This window comes from Haliotis cracherodii, unplaced genomic scaffold (genome assembly GCF_022045235.1).
Source record: "Haliotis cracherodii isolate W230 unplaced genomic scaffold, xgHalCrac1.p SCAF_33, whole genome shotgun sequence".
Taxonomy (NCBI): Eukaryota; Metazoa; Mollusca; class Gastropoda; order Lepetellida; family Haliotidae; genus Haliotis; species Haliotis cracherodii.
The window spans coordinates 3074558-3093130 of record NW_027266290.1 but is presented as its reverse complement, the minus strand read 5'-3'; the positions used below and the strand labels follow the sequence as shown (position 1 = coordinate 3093130).

The 18573-nt window shown below is 37.3% G+C and overlaps 1 protein-coding gene across 10 annotated transcripts in view; it reads left to right on the top strand.

Moving 5' to 3' along the window:
• The window catches only part of LOC139477436 (fibropellin-1-like), a 48707-nt gene that overhangs the window by 3804 nt on the left and 26330 nt on the right, over positions 1-18573 (top strand). For 9 of the 10 annotated variants that reach the window (XM_071260014.1, XM_071260007.1, XM_071260013.1 and 6 more), the window contains exons 3-6: positions 2118-2708; positions 9839-10429; positions 16714-16830; positions 18141-18257. In XM_071260014.1, coding sequence (XP_071116115.1) covers positions 2118-2708; positions 9839-10429; positions 16714-16830; positions 18141-18257 — 1416 coding nt within the window. The remainder of the gene's footprint in view (positions 1-2117; positions 2709-9838; positions 10430-16713; positions 16831-18140; positions 18258-18573) is intronic. The other variant, XM_071260015.1, reaches the window with a different exon arrangement.

The window sequence follows — 18573 nt, the reverse complement described above, 5'->3', positions numbered from 1 at the left end:
CATGCACTTGAACATCTGGGACCTCCTTTGTGTTGTATTAAAGTTTCACATAATATTCACATCCCTTTTGAGTAAAGTGTACTCCCTCTATACAGTTATTAAAACCTGATAGATATTCAGTGTAGTGCGTCACTAAAATCGTGGTCAACAAGCAGCCTACACGGAACACTTGGTAACGGCCATGCTCATCAATGTGAATCCAATTACTTCACTCTCGTGCAGGCTATTAACGAGTCCAGTGTTAACACCGAACCATTGACAGAAATGTTATTTCTTTGTCAATATGACAATCTACCATCTACCTATGACCGAACATTTAGGAGTGTATGAAACATTATATATCATCCAGGGTATGTATAATGATGTAAAAGCAACTGTAACATACGATTATGATAAGAAAATTACTGAGTATTTTGATAGTTCTTGTTGGGTAAGACAAGGTTGTACACTTAGTCCAGTACTGTTTTCTTTGTTTATCAACGAATTAGTTATATGTTTGGAAAGTAACTTCCAGGGTGGCGTTCTTATCTCAGAGGAAATGTTAAAGATAATTGCCCTATTGTTTGCCGACGATTTAATACGTGTTGCAGACAGTGTATTAAAATTACAAACACGTCTTGATGAATTATATTTATACTCTTATAAATGGGGTACAGATATTACTACTGAGTTTATTGTGTTTAAAATTATTGTGTTTAAAATGGGAGGACCCTCGTAAAAAAATGAGAGATGGTATTATATAACGGTGAGCGTATGAAAACAGTTAATGCCTATGATATTTGGGATTTATTTTCACTCCCAAATTAAGTTGGACTTAAGCCTGTAAAACATTATGTGAGCAAGCAAGCGAAATTGTGAATAAGGCGTTACGATATTTCGGTCACGATATCATTTTTCTATATTTGATAAAAAAATTGTTCCGAAATTAATGATTTGGGGATACCAAAAATGGAAAGTGATTGAATTTGTCCACTGCAAATTTTGTAAATGTTTTCTTCACACAGGCTACAGAACTGCAAATGTAGTGGCCTAAGGTGAAAGTGGCAGGTATCCACATCATACTATTTATTATGTAAAATGCAAGATATATTGACCAAAGATGAGGAAAATGAGTGCAAACAGATATCCATACCCGTGTTTTGGGGATGTATGGGTTGCACAAAGCGTTGGCAATACAGAATTATTTGTACATATGTTCAGCGAAAGAGTTCAAGATTGTTCGGTTCAAGATGATCATGCATCTCTAGGCACCAAGACCCTCTTATTCTATTTACTGCATAAATGGTATATCGTTTATGCAAAATATTTGTCAAATATTAAGCATTGTAAAAATAGAAGGCTAATAACCAAATTTAGATATGGACAAAAAGTTGGGATGATGCCGTATTACAATGTATGTAAACACTGTCATGTAATTGAGGATGAACTTCATGTTATGTACAATTGTCCTTTGCATGCAAGTCGGCGGGAAATGTATATCTCAAAGACAGTTAATCATCATTATTTTCGTTTCGAAAGACTCTGTCAATTATACAACAATGATGCAATGATAAATGTTGCAAAATTTGTAATGTACGTGTTCTCAACAACAACACAAAATATCAATTAAGTAACTCTTAGATAAATATAATGTAAATGTACTTTGTACAATGAATAAATTGGCCTTGAAACAAATATCTGTTTGTCTGTCAGTATGAAACATACACTAAATCTAAACCCGATCATACAAGATTTCAAGGTACTGAAATATGTGTCATATATGCACAGCAGTTGCAATTATTGCACAAGGTTATAATAATATATAAAACGATGACCATTTATACATACCTCTGAGGCATATATTCATAGTCACTTGAATATTCTTTTACTTCATAACACATTTAGTAATTGTTCTTCCTTCGTGTGATGATAGACAGTGTGCATACTCACGGTATGCATGTTTGGAACCGACGCTGGGCATTGACACATTATCATACTCTTTTCCACAACTGTTCCACCAAGGATAGCTATAAAAACACACATTTGAAATGAAATATCAAAGGACAGAAATCTATGAAAATGAGTTAATAATTAGGATGACGAGAGATATGTGATCCAATGTAACTTGCTATTTTCAGATTGTTCAAGGCAAGAACTGGATCTGGTCTTTCTGCTGGACTCTTCCGGTAGTGTCAAACTGCACAACTTCAAAATCATGCTTTCCTTCGTGAAAAGCTTCCTTTCGACAGCAAGTATAGATGATGGTAAAGTCCGAGTTGGCGTGGTCACTTTTAACCACCGTGTGTATATTGAGTTTCACCTCAATCAATATAAAACGAAGAAAGAGTTATTCCAGGCAATCGACAAAATCAGATACAAAAGGGGAGCTACCAACACATATGCTGGTCTCAGAACACTGCGAAAAAAAATGTTTATCAAAAGAAGAGGTGATCGTGGAAGTGCCATGAATGTAGCTTTGGTCATCACAGATGGTTTGTCCAACAGGAATTCCAATAAGACGATTCCAGAAGCAAAGGCTGTTAGGAGGGAAAACATCCATATCTATGCCATTGGTATTGGACTAAAGAAGCGTACAGCGGAGTTAGAAGGGATAGCCAGTAGACCCATTGAAGAGAATCGATTTACAGTACAGGACTTCAAAAAGTTAGGAGGCCTCAAGGACAAAGTTTTCGCTTCAGTCTGCAAGTATACCACAACTCCACCAAAAGGTATGTGCTTTCGTTTTCATCAGTAAGTGTTGTTGTCGGCGACAATGAAAGATCGGAAAAGCCAAATCTGAGCTGACAAGGATCACCGATTAATAATATCAGAGTGAATACGAAGCAATTGTATTATAGTAATAAAATGAAAGTAGCTAAAACAACACTTTGATAAGATACAGACCCTAGATGCGTAAACAGCCAATTAAGTCGACTGCGATCAATAAACACTTGAGTCAATGATTGAAGGACCTCGGCTTGGTTAAATAACGGGAATTAAACACAGAAAGTTTATCCCTGAAATAAGTCATTTGGGCATTAACCTGGACGAGTACGTCTGAATATCAAACGTGTCGAATCGACTGAAGATTCAGTCACTTTGACTGAACAAAGCAATACTAAAATTCCCAGATAGCTGGATAGTCACTGGAAGGTTGGTTGTCCCCGGATTACTAGAAAAACTGAGTATTACAAACCTTATCTACTAAGTTTAGCTCAATATAACCAGAGTAAGTCAGTTGAAGTTGAGAGGCGTTTCTGGGCACAGTGGCTGTCCAGAACCAATTACATATCATGATATGTGTATATATTTGAGCATTTACAATAACTTTAAGTTGGGAACATTAACAATATGTTGTATTTTGGTTACATGAGACGAAGTCGAAACAACTCTAAATATATATTCACAAACAGACATTTAATATTCATTTCACATATTTCAGTACGTACCCATAGCATTAACCATAACTTCCAAAGGTAGTTAATAATTGCCAGATAAATACAAATGATTGCAAGCGGCTACTTCATTCCTCTCAAGTAACAACAAAATCCCACATTCACTATTTGCTGATCGAAACCTGGACTGGAGTTTGGTGACAGTGGTGAAGCTTCGTACACAGATCAGTACGAGTCCGTAGATCTGTAGGAACACGTGATTACCATATCACCTAAATGTAAATCTTGGAGGTTTAGAAAACCTAGGTATGAATTGTTCAGTTTAATTGGTATTTATTTTATTCGAGAATAACAAGCAAAAGAGGAGTTGAACTTTTCAATTGAGATTCATTTTCAAGCATTCGGTTGAATAAAAATATCGAATGTTCATATATAAATACCACTGTCGGAACTTTTAAGTAGATATGTGGCCACTCGCTATCCTGCGACATTCCACTGTTAGAACTTAGATCGACACTTAAAGCAAAAGTATTAGGTAGGCGTGGCCTTAATTTACCAGCGCAGCGGTGCGTGACAAAGCTTTCCATTGTCTGATGTGTGATTCTTAGCAGCTAAAGAGTAGTAGAAGTCGTAGTATTAGTAGTATTATTAGTAGTAGTAGTAGTAGTAGCAGTAGTAAAATGTTTATTAAAGTGTCACATGCACAACATGTACAATATAAAAATGATGCACATGAGGCAAAAGGTGTATGGAGTGCGTCCAGCTAGACATAGACTAATGAGTCACAGTATACAATAAAAAGAAAACACACTAGATACACTATTTCTCATATTTATGTTAATCCTACACAGATAACAACACTGTATACATTGTCACCTTTTATCTCGAAATTGTGAATGATTAACATATCAATTAACAATCTGCAACTAGCATTTTATTACTACAATCCTATTGGGCACCAAGACCGGTGATAATCGTTTACTGGCTTCTGGTTGTCGAGAAGTTGTTTCTTCTCCATCCTAAAGGAATTATCTAGGTTTCGAAATGTCTCCTTGTGTAGCGTCAAACTAACTATTGTGATAGCCGTATCATCCTGCTGAACCTGCAGTATCTCAATGAATGTGTACAGATTTAGACACCAGTCTGATCCACTGCTCAGTGACATGTTATTTTGCTTCCTGGCAAAGTCATCTTAGGTGTTAATGGTGATCGGGCATCCTCCTTGGGAACATTTCCAGTAGATGGAAGTTTGACGTCCAGGCTAAATCATGAACTTGTATTCGAATACATGACATTTTTTATTCTTTTATTCTTTATATGACGTTTCAGAGCTACTACTTGTTGCTCCTTCATCGGGTGTTTGTTTATTAACTTTTTGTGGTTGTTTGCTTCAGGGGTTTAAGAGGTCGCATTCTGTCTTAGTTATTTCGGCTGACCTGGCCCTCTCCGGAAGAAGGGGACACATATCTATTGTGCGTTCTAGTTTTCATTGAATTTGTTTTTGTATTGATATGATTTCATTATTGTCTTTGGCTGCTCTGTTTCTACGTTCGGGTAGCTCTTGCATCTCTTGCCTTTAGGAGAACTATGACAGATTGCGAATCTAACTGCGATTCTTATTTTAACCAACCCCAGGCTGGGGCTTGGCCTGTGCACAGAGTATAGTTAGTAAGTGCATGGAGTAATATATATGTATATCAAGGTGGGATGAATGTACAATGACAACACAATGACACAGCCGATGGGATAGGATTAATGTACTAAGACAACATTATTTTGACAAAGCCAATGAGATTAACTTCAGAGGATTAATTAAGTACGCTGGAGGTGTAGTGGTAACAAGGAATAAGGTAATCAAGATATCCTCTTGTGGTAACGTCGCTATATAAGTGCAATAATCTTGGACGCGACGTTAAACCCAATTTCACCTCCTCTTGTGGTAGATGATGTGGTTATAGCACAGTGGAGTCCACACTTGGCAGGTAGATACCCCGGTCTCTGTTAATGGCTGGCTTCGTTCTACTGATTTCGATGCTTTCTTGAAATTTCCTCTTTCTGCCAATGACTGATGTTGGTATGAAGTATCTTTGTTTGTGGTCAGGACATTTGGTGGTCAGGAGCTTCGAAAGGGCAGATTTCATGTCAGATTTTGTCTTGTGTTCTTTTATGCTGGTGGCTATGTGGCGTGAAGTCTCCCCAATGTACTTGTGTTCACAGTTGTAAGATATCTCATATCTCACATCCTCTGGGGTTTGGGTTGGACTGTGTGGGGCCAATACTGTTGGCGTGTAACATGTTTTTCAGTGTCCTGTCGGAAGTGAAGGTAACGTCTATGTTGGCTGTTTTGATGAGCAGTCTGCCGATCTAGTGACTTGTAGGGCATTGGTATGGGATGCTGACGAGGATGGGTGATGGGGCTGGTTTGGACTTGGAAATGGAATCATTTTGCTGTGTTTCTTGGGTTTCAGTATGTTTGTTTTCACCAGATGTTTGGGATATCCATTGAGGGCGATGAAAGTGTGTTTTATATGCTGAATTTCTTTCCCGAGACTGTCCGGATTGCAGATGGCTATGACTCGTCGGGTGAGGTTGGCAATTATGGCTTATTTAATCTGAGGTTTGATGAAGTGATTAATGTACTGTTCCGTTTGAGTGGGGTAGACGCTAGTGTGGACGTTCAGATTGTTGAAATTGCGCAGCTCGTCAAACATCGACCAGTCCTTGTTTTAGCCCCCTAATGCCGGGCGCCAGACAGGGTAACAATAAGTACCATCTTTTAACGTCTTTTGGTATGACGCGGTCGGGAATCGAACCCCGAACCTTGCGCTCTGCGGACGGTCGCTTTCCCGCTAGAGTGAGTGAGTGAGTTTAAGTTTAACGTCACATCGGCAATATTTCAGCCATATCGTGACGAATTTCCCGCTAGACCACAGAGGCGGTCTCATGTCAATATGATGATGATGATGGTGACAATAGTTAATAGTTACCCCCTCCTTTTCAATACGAGGAACAAATGTACATTTTGCAACAAATTTACTGTCGTAGCAATCGTTATATTCAACTCATGAAAGAGACCAGGACATTTGAGGGCAATGAAATCAAGCATTAGTCAGAAGAGAATTGTTTAGTTCAGAGTTGAGGGATCAGCTATTAAGTATTATTCACCGAATAATGAATTATTATATTCACCGAATAATGAATTGTTAGTTTGCTTTAATAAATACAGAGTCATGGATTGTAGAGACGTATTGTATGTGAACCGACACTTGGAAGCTCTTGAGTTGATGTTGTTGGTTGCAGAGCATGATACAACTGGTAAACATCGTTTTTAAGTTATGGACATGTTTAGAATCTTAAACGTTTAAAGTCTAAGCATTTCTAATTAAGTTTTAGATGCAAACATATTTAGAGACCAAAACATGTTTAAATTATGAGGAATAACATTTTTGGACAGCATAGTTGCCTATATGTCTTTAAGGAAGATGAAGTGCCCACAGCTGATATAACGACATAAATTGTAAAAGAAAACTAATTATTAACTAACATAGTGATAAGGGCCACAGTCTTCTATTACTATAAGATGGACTACATGTGATCCTAGTGCTAATGACTGCGCATTTTTTGGCGAATGAGATTACTCCTACTGTTAGATTTAGCCCTTATCTTCCGAACGTTAGTCTTTTACATGCATGTCCTTGTTTCCTAAAGGGATTCAATGTGTGCTCTCATGCATGCCACGGAGGGTAAGAGTAGAAACGTTGTCAACGATGAGTTGAGCAAGACAATAAGGCAATGAACCTCCTACATGCACATGAATAATATAGAAAACACATTAAAAAGAAACCCCGAATGTGCCTTACTCAACTGGACTATATATATTCCTGTACATTTTTTGATAGGATACTTAAATTCTTAAGTTCAGTTTCCAGGTTAACTAGTTGCATGTTGATAGTTTTGATCTGTTGCCAAAATTCTTATGGTGAAGTCGAAGTTATTAACTTTATGTTTTAAGGACATCCCTCATAAGAACCAATATTCCACACTATCATTCATGTGTGGGGGTTTCAGTTGTGTTCATGATATCAAAAATTAAAAAAGTACGTCATCCTGGTGTTATTTGTAGAAATCCAAGGAAAGGAGTAGAATGAAATCAACATGTACAGACTTGTTACAATATTCGTATACAGTATATCAATTGTGAACTTCATAGAACCTCAAAGCCTGTCCTCTTATGGCAACATACATGCTGTGATTTCCTGAAACATATCTATTTGTTCTAAACGCAACTGTGATGTCATTTAATTATGAAAAGGTGTACAGCTTCAAAAATGTTCACAACATGCTCCCCATGCACTTGGACATTTGGGACCTCCTTTGTGTTATATTAAAGTTTCACATCATATTCACAACCCTTTTGAGTAAAGTGTACTCCCTCTATACAATTATTAAAACCTGATAGATATTCAGTGTAGTGCGTCTAAAATCTTGGTCAACAAGCAGCCTACACGGAACACTTGGTAACGGCCATGCTCATCAATGTGAATCCAATTACTTCACTCTCGTGCTGGCTATTAACGAGTCCAGTGTTAACACCGAACCATTGACAGAAATGTTATTTTTTTGTCAATATGACAATCTACCATCTACCTATGACCGAACATTTAGGAGTGTATGAAACATTATATATCATCCAGGGTATGTATAATGATGTAAAAGCAACTGTAACATACGATTATGATAAGAAAATTACTGAGTATTTTGATAGTTCTTGTTGGTGGGTAAGACAAGGTTGTACACTTAGTCCAGTACTGTTTTCTTTGTTTATCAACGAATTAGTTATATGTTTTGAAAGTAACTTCCAGGGTGGTGTTCTTATCTCAGAGGAAATATTAAGGATAATTGCCCTATTTATTGCCGACGATTTAATACGTGTTGCAGACAGTGTATTAAAATTACAAACACGTCTTGATGAATTATATTTATACTCTTATAAATGGGGTACTACTGAGAAGAGTAAAATTATTGTGTTTAAAATGGGAGGACCCTCGTAAAAAAAGGAGAGATGGTATTATATAACGATGAGAGTATGAAAACAGTTAATGCCTATGATATTTGGGATTTATTTTCACTCCCAAATTAAGTTGGACTTAAGCCTGTAAAACATTATGTGAGCAAGCAAGCGAAGCACTTTGGTCAGTTAAATTGTTAATAAGGCGTTACGATATTCCGGTCACGATATCATTTTTTTATATTTGATAAAAAAGTTGTTCCGAAATTAATCATTTGGGGATACCAAAAATGGAATGCGATTGAATTTGTCCACTGCAAATTTTGTTAATGTTTTCTTCACACAGGCTTCAGAACTGCACATGTAGTGGCCTTAGGTGAAAGTGGCAGGTATCCACATCATACTATTTATTATGTAAAATGCATGATATATTGACCAAAGATGAGGAAAATGAGTGCAAACAGATATCCATACCCGTGTTTTGGGGATGTATGGGTTGCACAAAGCGTTGGCAATACAGAATTATTTGTACATATGTTCAGCAAAAGAGTTCAAGATTGTTCGGTTCAAGATGATCATGCATCTCTAGGCACCAAGACCCTCTTATTCTAACTGCATAAATGGTATATCGTTTATGCAAAATATTTGTCAAATATTAAGCATTGTAAAAATAGAAGGCTAATAACCAAATTTAGATATGGACAAAAAGTTGGGATGATGCCGTATTACAATGTATGTAAACACTGTCATGTAATTGAGGATGAACTTCATGTTATATACAATTGTCCTTTGTATGCAAGTCGGCGGGAAATGTATATCTCAAAGACAGTTAATCATCATTATTTTCGTTTCGAAAGACTCTGTCAATTATACAACAATGATGCAATGATAAATGTTGCAAAATTTGTAATGTACGTGTTCTCAACAACAACACAAAATATCAATTAAGTAACTCTTAGATAAATATAATGTAAATGTACTTTGTACAATGAATCAATTGGCCTTGAAACAAATATCTGTTTGTCTGTCAGTGTGGAACATACACTAAATCTAAACCCGGTCATACAAGATTTCAAGGTACTGAAATATGTGTCATATATGCACAGCAGTTGCAATTATTGCACAAGGTTATAATAATATAATAAACGATGACCATTTATACATACCTCTGTGGCATATATTCATAGTCACTTGAATGTTCTTTTACTTCATAACACATTTGGTAATTGTTCTTCCTTCGTGTGATGATAGACAGTGTGCATACTCACGGTATGCATGTTTGGAACCGACGCTTGGCATTGACACATTATCATACTCTTTTCCACAACTGTTCCACCAAGGATAGCTATAAAAACACACATTTGAAATGAAATATCAAAGGACAGATATACATGAAAATGAGTTAATAATTAGGATGACGAGAGATATGTGATCCAATGTAACTTGCTATTTTCAGATTGTTCAAGGCAAGAACTGGATCTGGTCTTTCTGCTGGACTCTTCCGGTAGTGTCAAACGGCACAACTTCAAAATCATGCTTTCCTTCGTGAAAAGCTTCCTTTCGACAGCAAGTATAGATGATGGTAAAGTCCGAGTTGGTGTGGTCACTTTTAACCACCGTGTGCATATTGAGTTTCACCTCAATCAATATAAAACGAAGAAAGAGTTATTCCAGGCAATCGACAAAATCAGATACAAAAAGGGAGCTACCAACACATATGCTGGTCTTAGAACACTGCGAAAAAAAATGTTTATCAAAAGGAGAGGTGATCGTGGAAGTGCCATGAATGTAGCTTTGGTCATCACAGATGGTTTGTCCAACAGGAATTCCCAAAAGACGATTCCAGAAGCAAAGGCTGTTAGGAGGGAAAACATCCATATCTATGCCATTGGTATTGGACTGAAGAAGCGTACAGCGGAGTTAGAAGGGATAGCCAGTAGACCCATTGAAGAGAATCGATTTACAGTACAGGACTTTAAAAAGTTAGGAGGCCTCAAGGACAAAGTATTCGCTTCAGTCTGCAAGTATACCACAACTCCACCAAAAGGTATGTGCTTTCGATTTCATCAGTAAGTGTTGTTGTCGGCGACAATAAAAGATCGGAAAAGTCAAATCTGAGCTGACAAGGATCACCGATTAATAATATCAGAGTGAATACGAAGCAATTGTATTATAGTAATAAAATGAAAGTAGCTAAAACAACACTTTGATAAGGTACAGACCCTAGATGCGTAAACTGCCAATTAAGTCGACTGCGATCAATTAACACTTGAGTCAATGATTGAAGGACCTCGACTTGGAATTAAACATAGAAAGTTTATCCCTGAAATAAATCATTTGGACAATAAACTGGACGAGTACGTCTGAATATCAAACGTGTCGAATCGACTGAAGATTCAGTCACTTTGACTGAACAAAGCAATACTAAAATTCCCAGATAGCTGGATAATCACAGGAAGGTTGGTTGTCCACGGATTACTAGAAAAACTGAGTATTACAAACCTTATCTTCTAAGTTTAGCTCAAAATAACCAGAGTAAACCAGTTGAAGTTGGAAGGTGTTTCTGGGCACAGTGGCTGTCCAGAACCAATTACATATCATAATATGTGTATATATTTGAGCATTTACAATAACATTAAGTTGGGAACATTAACAATATGTTGTATTTTAGATTATATGAGACGAAGTCGAAACAACTCTAAATATCCATTCACAAGCAGACATTTAATATTCATTTCACATATTTCAGTACGTACCCATAGCATTAACCATAACTTCCCGAGGTAGTTAATAATTGCCAGATAAATACAAATGATTGCAAGCGGCTACTTCATTCCTCTCAAGTAACAACAAAATCCCACATTCACTATTTGCTGATCGAAACCTGGACTGGAGTTTGGTGACAGTGGTGAAGCTTCGTACACAGATCAGTACGAGTCCGTAGATCTGTAGGGACGTGTGATTACCATATCACCTAAATGTAAATCTTGGAGGTTTAGAAAACCAAGGTATGAATTGTTCAGTTTAATTGGTATTTATTTTATTCGAGACCAACAAGCAAAAGAGGAGTTGAACTTTTCAATTGAGATTCATTTTTAAGCATTCGGTTGAATAAAAACATCGAATGTTCATATATAAATACCACTGTCGGAACTTTTAAGTAGATATGTGGTCACTCGCTATCCTGCGACATTCCGTTGTTAGAACTTAGATCGACACTACAACTAACGCAATGTCTGATCAGCCGCCGTAATGACACAAATGCGTCTGTTCTATGTCAGATCAAATATCTGTGAGTCTGACTTAAATTTAAACTGACAGACTCGATCAGTCTCCTGGCCTATCACCAAAATAAATCAGTTAAACGTGGCGACGTGAACAGCATAAGTTTCATTCGAAGTGTGCTTTATTTATATTATCATTAATTAACAATATGTTTTACCCTCATAACGACCATAACGACCAACATGCGGTCAATTCTAAAACGGTTCAATTCTTAACAGTAAATGTTTGGGTTGAATCCCATCTGGGACTTGTTACACTTGTGAGAAGGGTATAGTAAGTACATGATCCAGACTACCAGTGGTCGGACTTAAATTATTGTGGAAGCTACGGTGGCTGAGTGGGTTAGATCGCTGACTATTAGCTGGTGATTAGGTCCCTCACTCAGAGTGGGTTCGAATCCCGGAATAATTAGCATTTACTTAATGAGTAAGTTATCTTATTGAGAATTCATTTCAGGGGCAGGGTTCTACTAATTGCCGTACCACCAAGAATATCTTTGATACATCATTTTTATATTTACAATATATATAACCTAAAGCTTATGTTCCACGTGCCCAGGGTAGCCAAGAGGAAAATTGATTAAGTAAGAGAAGAAGTTTGTCATTACATATATGCAGATACATCATCTGAATATGACTATACATATACATGTTACGATAACTATCTACACGAACTGTTCAAAAATGGGTCTAAGGTCATGGATATAAAGGCTAAAGAACAATTCTTGCGGTCATTATTCATTTTATCGAGAAGGATACCCCGAGAAACACTAAACAGTAACAAACATTTACCCATAAAGTAGGAGATGTGTAGATAAATATATATCTACTAAAATATTGAAATACCAACAACAAAAGCAAAGTAAATGTTAATGTGTTAATGTACATTGCCTGATAAAGTAAACACATCTTCATGTGCTCAAAACATATTATGCAAAAAATACTTTTGTAACAGCTTTATGTCGTCATTATCCCACAGCATAACCCTTTCATCTGTGGCTGTCGTCATTCCCCTGGCCATCAGTCTATTGCTTTAAGGTGTAATTAGTGGTATCAGCCCTCTGTCCCTGTCTACGACAGACAGACAAGTTTTTTTTTGTCTCACTCGTAGAAAACAGTTAAACTACATCACATGAAGAATGAACACAATGTCTACAACCAGTCGCGAGAGACTACAGATATTAAGAAGATCCTCCCTCACGTCGTCATATAAAAGGAAACATGGATCGCGTCTTCCACCCAGTCTGTACAATGAAAGCAATATCTCTCTTCTTGTGGTATATTCGTGTAGCGTCCAGTTTCTATCATTAAAAGGGGCCACACAATTTAACTAAAGAACTCCTGCAAGCACGGTTCAGAGGGTATGCCACGTATTATTCTGTACTTTCTTAAACAGCCTGTAGCTTCTTAGTTTGTTTCTTCAACGGTTTCCAGAAATAATTTGTCCCTACATTAGGCTTACATGCCTACATAATTATATAAAGATAAATAAAGCTACAAAGCCTTTCCATATCCAAAAGAAATCTCTGCTAAAGGCAGAGTCGATTATACAATTCCAACTATATCATAAGCATGAGTTTATGAATCACTATCAAATAGTAATGATACCAGGTGTTCCCGAAACTGCATGCTCGATTGTATCTCAAAAGTTGCGAAATGTAAACACCAAAGGCTGGAGCTGCTGGGCTGTTGCTCGACATGAAGGGAGAGTATACCATTGGAAAGTTGAAGTCATCCCTCTTATCATACAGTCTTGTGGAATGGGGTTTTATCACTCTGAATCTTTATGCACTGGTCTCACTGGTCTCCTTTATTTCTAGTTCAGGTGGGTAGATCAGTGAAAGGGAATTGACTGTTTGATTGTTATTGAACGATATCAGATCATCGATATACCAGAAGCTTAAGTTAAAGAAATTCCGATTCATATGCATAAAGAAACATATCCGCAAGAAGTGGGGCAGAATTGGTGTCCACTGGGATGCCTACTTCTTGCCTAAATGTCTTACCCTCAACTTTTAGGTAGATGTTATCAATGAGGAAGTACAGCATTTTTTTCAGTAAACTTCAGATGGCATTTGCTTTCATGTTTCATAAATTGTCCTGAACCTCTGAATATAGATACGAAACTGTATCTGTGTACACCACGTTTAGTAACAAAAGTCCCTTGGATCAAAGAATGAAGTTGTTCCTTAAGTTTCTCATGTGGGATAGTGGTGTACAAAGCTGAAAAATCAAATGTTTTGACATTATGGAACTTGGTTCTTTTCTGAGATTGCAAAACAGGCAAGTGAAACCTTTGTGTTTTTGAGAATTCACATGGTATTAATTCCACTTGTCTCAAACACTGTGAATATAAAGAAAGTCCTTCCTTGATTGTATAAAGGATTATGGTTAGTCTTTGAGACAGGGATTTAGTGGTACATTTGCTGGACCGAGCAATATATCTCTCTTTGTACGGATTTTTATGGAACTTTGGAATCCAGTACAAAAGAGGAATGGACAATTCAAAAGTTGACAGTACTGATTTATGGTTTGGGCATATTTCGTCCTCAGTTAACATATATAAACCTTATATGTGGCATTATTTGATATATCATTTAAACCAAGTTCTTTGATGAAACAATTAAAGTAGTGATGCTTACATGTTCTTGTATCAATTTGGGAACTTAGGCTTGTTCAATGTCCTAGGTCGATTTTCTCTAGACATGACATCACTTTAGCATTCCGGTTCCTCTTGCAACTATCACAGTGCATATATTTCTTGATACCTTTTATAATTTTCACAAATTATTCTCAACAACGGAAATCCTTACAAGTCGACAGGCACGGTATAGAGCATTTATCGCGACACTAGTCGAACACAGCGGCATTCCCTCAGTAAACACATTTTCGTGAAACTGAAATTACGTAACCAAAGATAAAGCATGGTGCATCAATGTGGACACACCCGTTCTTCTCTGGTCAAACGTCGATGTATATTCTCTACCAAGCAGGCGCATGTTTAACGATCTTCCAAACTATAATGAAAATCAAGTTGGCTCGGGAATAGTGGGATAACCATCCTTCCATCCCCTTCTCCTGTAGTGAATACATGGTCAATAGTTAAAACCCATTACCTTGGCAACAGACATGTGTTTAGCCACGGGTTAACAGTAATTAATATCATCTCTGATTTGGTTTAACATGCCAACTTCAACCAATATCTATTATATAGGTAGGTCCGTTCATTCATATTTTCGTCAGTTAGCTCATCAAATGTTCTATCAGTAAATGTTTCTCCTTTACTCGCTTACAGTATATGCAATAACCATTCTGTTGAACGCATTCTGTATTTTTATGTTTACCACCTTACAAAAACATTTAGATATTGTAATAGGTTTCGTTCTTTATTCAGTTTGATACAGTACAAAATAGCATCTACGTCACATACATTACCGTAGTCATTTAAATACACATATAGTCTTCTTTTATATTTCGCGACAATGTACGTTCAAACGCGTATCGTTGAAGTATGCATACGGTACAAAACAGCCTATACGCCAAATACATTACCGATTTAATTTAAAGTCATACATAGTCTTCTTTCATATTTCGCGACAATCTACGTTGAAACGCGCATCGTTGCAGTATACAATAAGTATTAACTGCATTATCTATTATTGTCTAGCTCTTCAGTTATAAGAAATGCACGTCGTCAATATAACATATATACATTACAGTAGTCACCACAATAATCACTACTGAAGCTTACTATTCTCACGCTAATAGTGAGTTCTATCTCCCACCGTGTACATTCATGTCTTTATTTGTATCAATCACCCTGCTATTTTATTTACCGTTTGGGCCGAAATTCGTACGTCGCCTTCGTGATACCTTCGTGTCTGAACAATCAACCGGCCATTTTACGTATCGTATTTGACGAAATTATTAAGTCATGAAAAATATTACTAAAACTACACATATGAGTGTTTACGGTCTTTACTGAAATAAATGGCATATTTCTCATCTGAACACTCTGCGCAGTTTACCGTATATGCCCTACGTATGTTTTTTTCATTCTATCAAATTAATATTAACGATGGTCATAATTCTTACCGTAGTTACCCAAGTAGGCACGACAACCCAACCAGTGCATCTCAATCTACCGGGTACCCATTCACTGCTGGGTGAACAAACAAAGTCACTTGCCTTAGGAGACACCACATGTGCTTTAGTGTGGGGCAATTATTGTGTGCCATAATTACATATGAATGAATGACTTGTGATACTTCTTTGAATACGTCTTGGACCTCACACCTCTCTCCATTCTTGTTTCAAGGCAATATGGAGGCCTGACAGCAATTTCATCGAAATTTAAGTTATCTTACATGCTTGTGTGTTCGGACAAAGGTGTCTGGTGTATATAGCAATCAGTGGTTCTCATTTGGCTTTTTTCTTCCCCTGGGTAATTATTTAATCAACGGTCGGGTTATTAATTTAGTTGTGATTGGAGGTGCAATGCAGTGCAATACACACACACAGACAGACACACACACACAGACAGACACACACAGACAGACACACACACACACACACACACACACACACACACACACACACACACACACACACACACACAGACACACACACAGACACACACACACAGACACACACACACAGACACACACACACACAGACAGAAAGAGACACACAAACACACACGGGAAATACGTTGTAGAAATACGTTGTGCCAGTACAAGTATTAATTTTGCCGACCTTACGGTAATATATAGAAATGTGTTCTGTCTAGGTGGAATCCGATGTTTTACACTGTAGTCATTAAAATATGCTGAAATGATTGAAATTATTGAAGGAATATCTAAATAATGCTCTTTACATGCATCTCAACGACTAGAAAAATATGTCAGTGTCCAAGCCAAGGTATTACTTTATCAGTGAGCATGAACATGCCCGTGACTGATATTATGGACCTGCAGTATGTTGTAAGTTGAATTAACACAATCAGTAATATTAATGACAAGCACCTTTTGCTCCTGTTTTCGTCAAGGTCGGTGTCATAGAAAACGTTGCCGTAATGGAGGCACTTGCAAGCAGATTGGACGCTCTAAATGGAGATGTTTGTGTCGACGTGGATTCAGAGGCAGGAGATGTAAAAGGAAAGTAGGTAAGTGTGTGTGTTCATGTTTTATAAACTGAGAATAGGTGACCATTTCAAAATGGCATGTTCAAGCTGTGATTAGCCATTAATTCGACATTGTTCAATACAATAAGTTCCGTTATAATTGTGTAAGGTAAGTTCGTACTTTCATCACCATGTATTACACATACAACGAATGACAAAACAGATACGAATAGTGCCATAAAATTCAGCTTGAATGAAAATATGTGTTTAAAAGACGCTTCATGTATACATTACATCACACTTGTGCACACAAGTTATCCCAATTTGAAATGTAAACTTACAAAAGGAGGTGAGGTGAAATGGGGTTTAACGTCGCGTCCGAGATTATTGCACTTATATAGCGACGTGCATGCACGTGTTTGTGTGGCTGCTTGTACTAGTCCGGACTGATGCCGATTTATAGTGCTAACTCACCTAGATACCATGCCGCAGTTTAACATGAATACCCCACTCAGACACAGTATACTTACTCCGAGCCGACCAGTCCTTGTTTTAGCCAGTTAATGCCGAGCGCCAGACAGGGTAACAACGAGTACCATCTTTTAAAGTCTTTTTGTATGACGCGGTCGGGGATCGAACCCAGACCTTCCGCTCTCCGGGCGGACGCTCTACCACTAGACCACGGAGGCGGTCAACTTACAAAAGGAAGCATTTCAAACAGACATGTTTTATTAGAGGTAATTTGAAAGGTCATATACTGTTTGAGATAATACAATGCAATTTATGAAAACAATGTATAAATATTTAATGTCTGTAGGCCCATAACGACAACACGCACGAACGCACTCACCCACAAGTCAGTGTTCACACCAAAAAACTACAAAACAGAAGTTTGGTTAAAATATGAACATGTCCGTGATTGTATTCCAATTTAGAAATACAGTATTTTACAGATTGAGAAATCAGGAATTGCTATATGCAGCGTTTCTTCCATTTTATCAACAAAGGAGGAATCCACGCAGAAAATACGTCGTGGTAGTCCAGGTATTAATAATGCCGACCTAACGGTAATAAATGGAGAAGTGTTCTGTGCAGGTGTAATCCACTGTTTTACACTGTAGTCATTAAAATATGCCGAAATGATTGACAATATTGAAGTAAAGTCTAAATAATGCTCTTTACATGCATCTCAACCACTAGACAATACGTCAGTGCCCAAGCCAAGGTATTACTTTATAAGTGAGCATGAACATGCCCGTGACTGATATTATGGACCTGCAGTCTGTTGTAAGTTGAAATAACACAATCAGTAATATTAATGAGAAGCACCTTTTGCTCTTGTTTTCGTCAAGGTCGGTGTCATAGAAAACGTTGCCGTAATGGAGGCACTTGCAAGCAGATTGGACGCTCGAAATGGAGATGTTTGTGTCGACGTGGATTCGGTGGCAGGACATGTAAAAGGAGAGTAGGTAAGTGTCCGTGTCCATATTTTAAAAACTGAGAATAGGTGATCATTTCAAAATGGCATGTACAAGTTGAGATTAGTAAAATATTGAACATAGTTGTGTACGATTAGTTTCGTTATGATTGTGTAAGGTAAGTTCGTACTGTCATCATCATGTATTACACATTCAGAGACTGACAAAACAGATACGAATAGTGTCATACTTGTCTCGCCATACTATCAATCCAGTGTGAATAAAATATGTGTTTATAAGACGCTACATGTATACATTACACCACACTTGCACACACGTTATCCCAACTTTAAATGTAAACTTACAA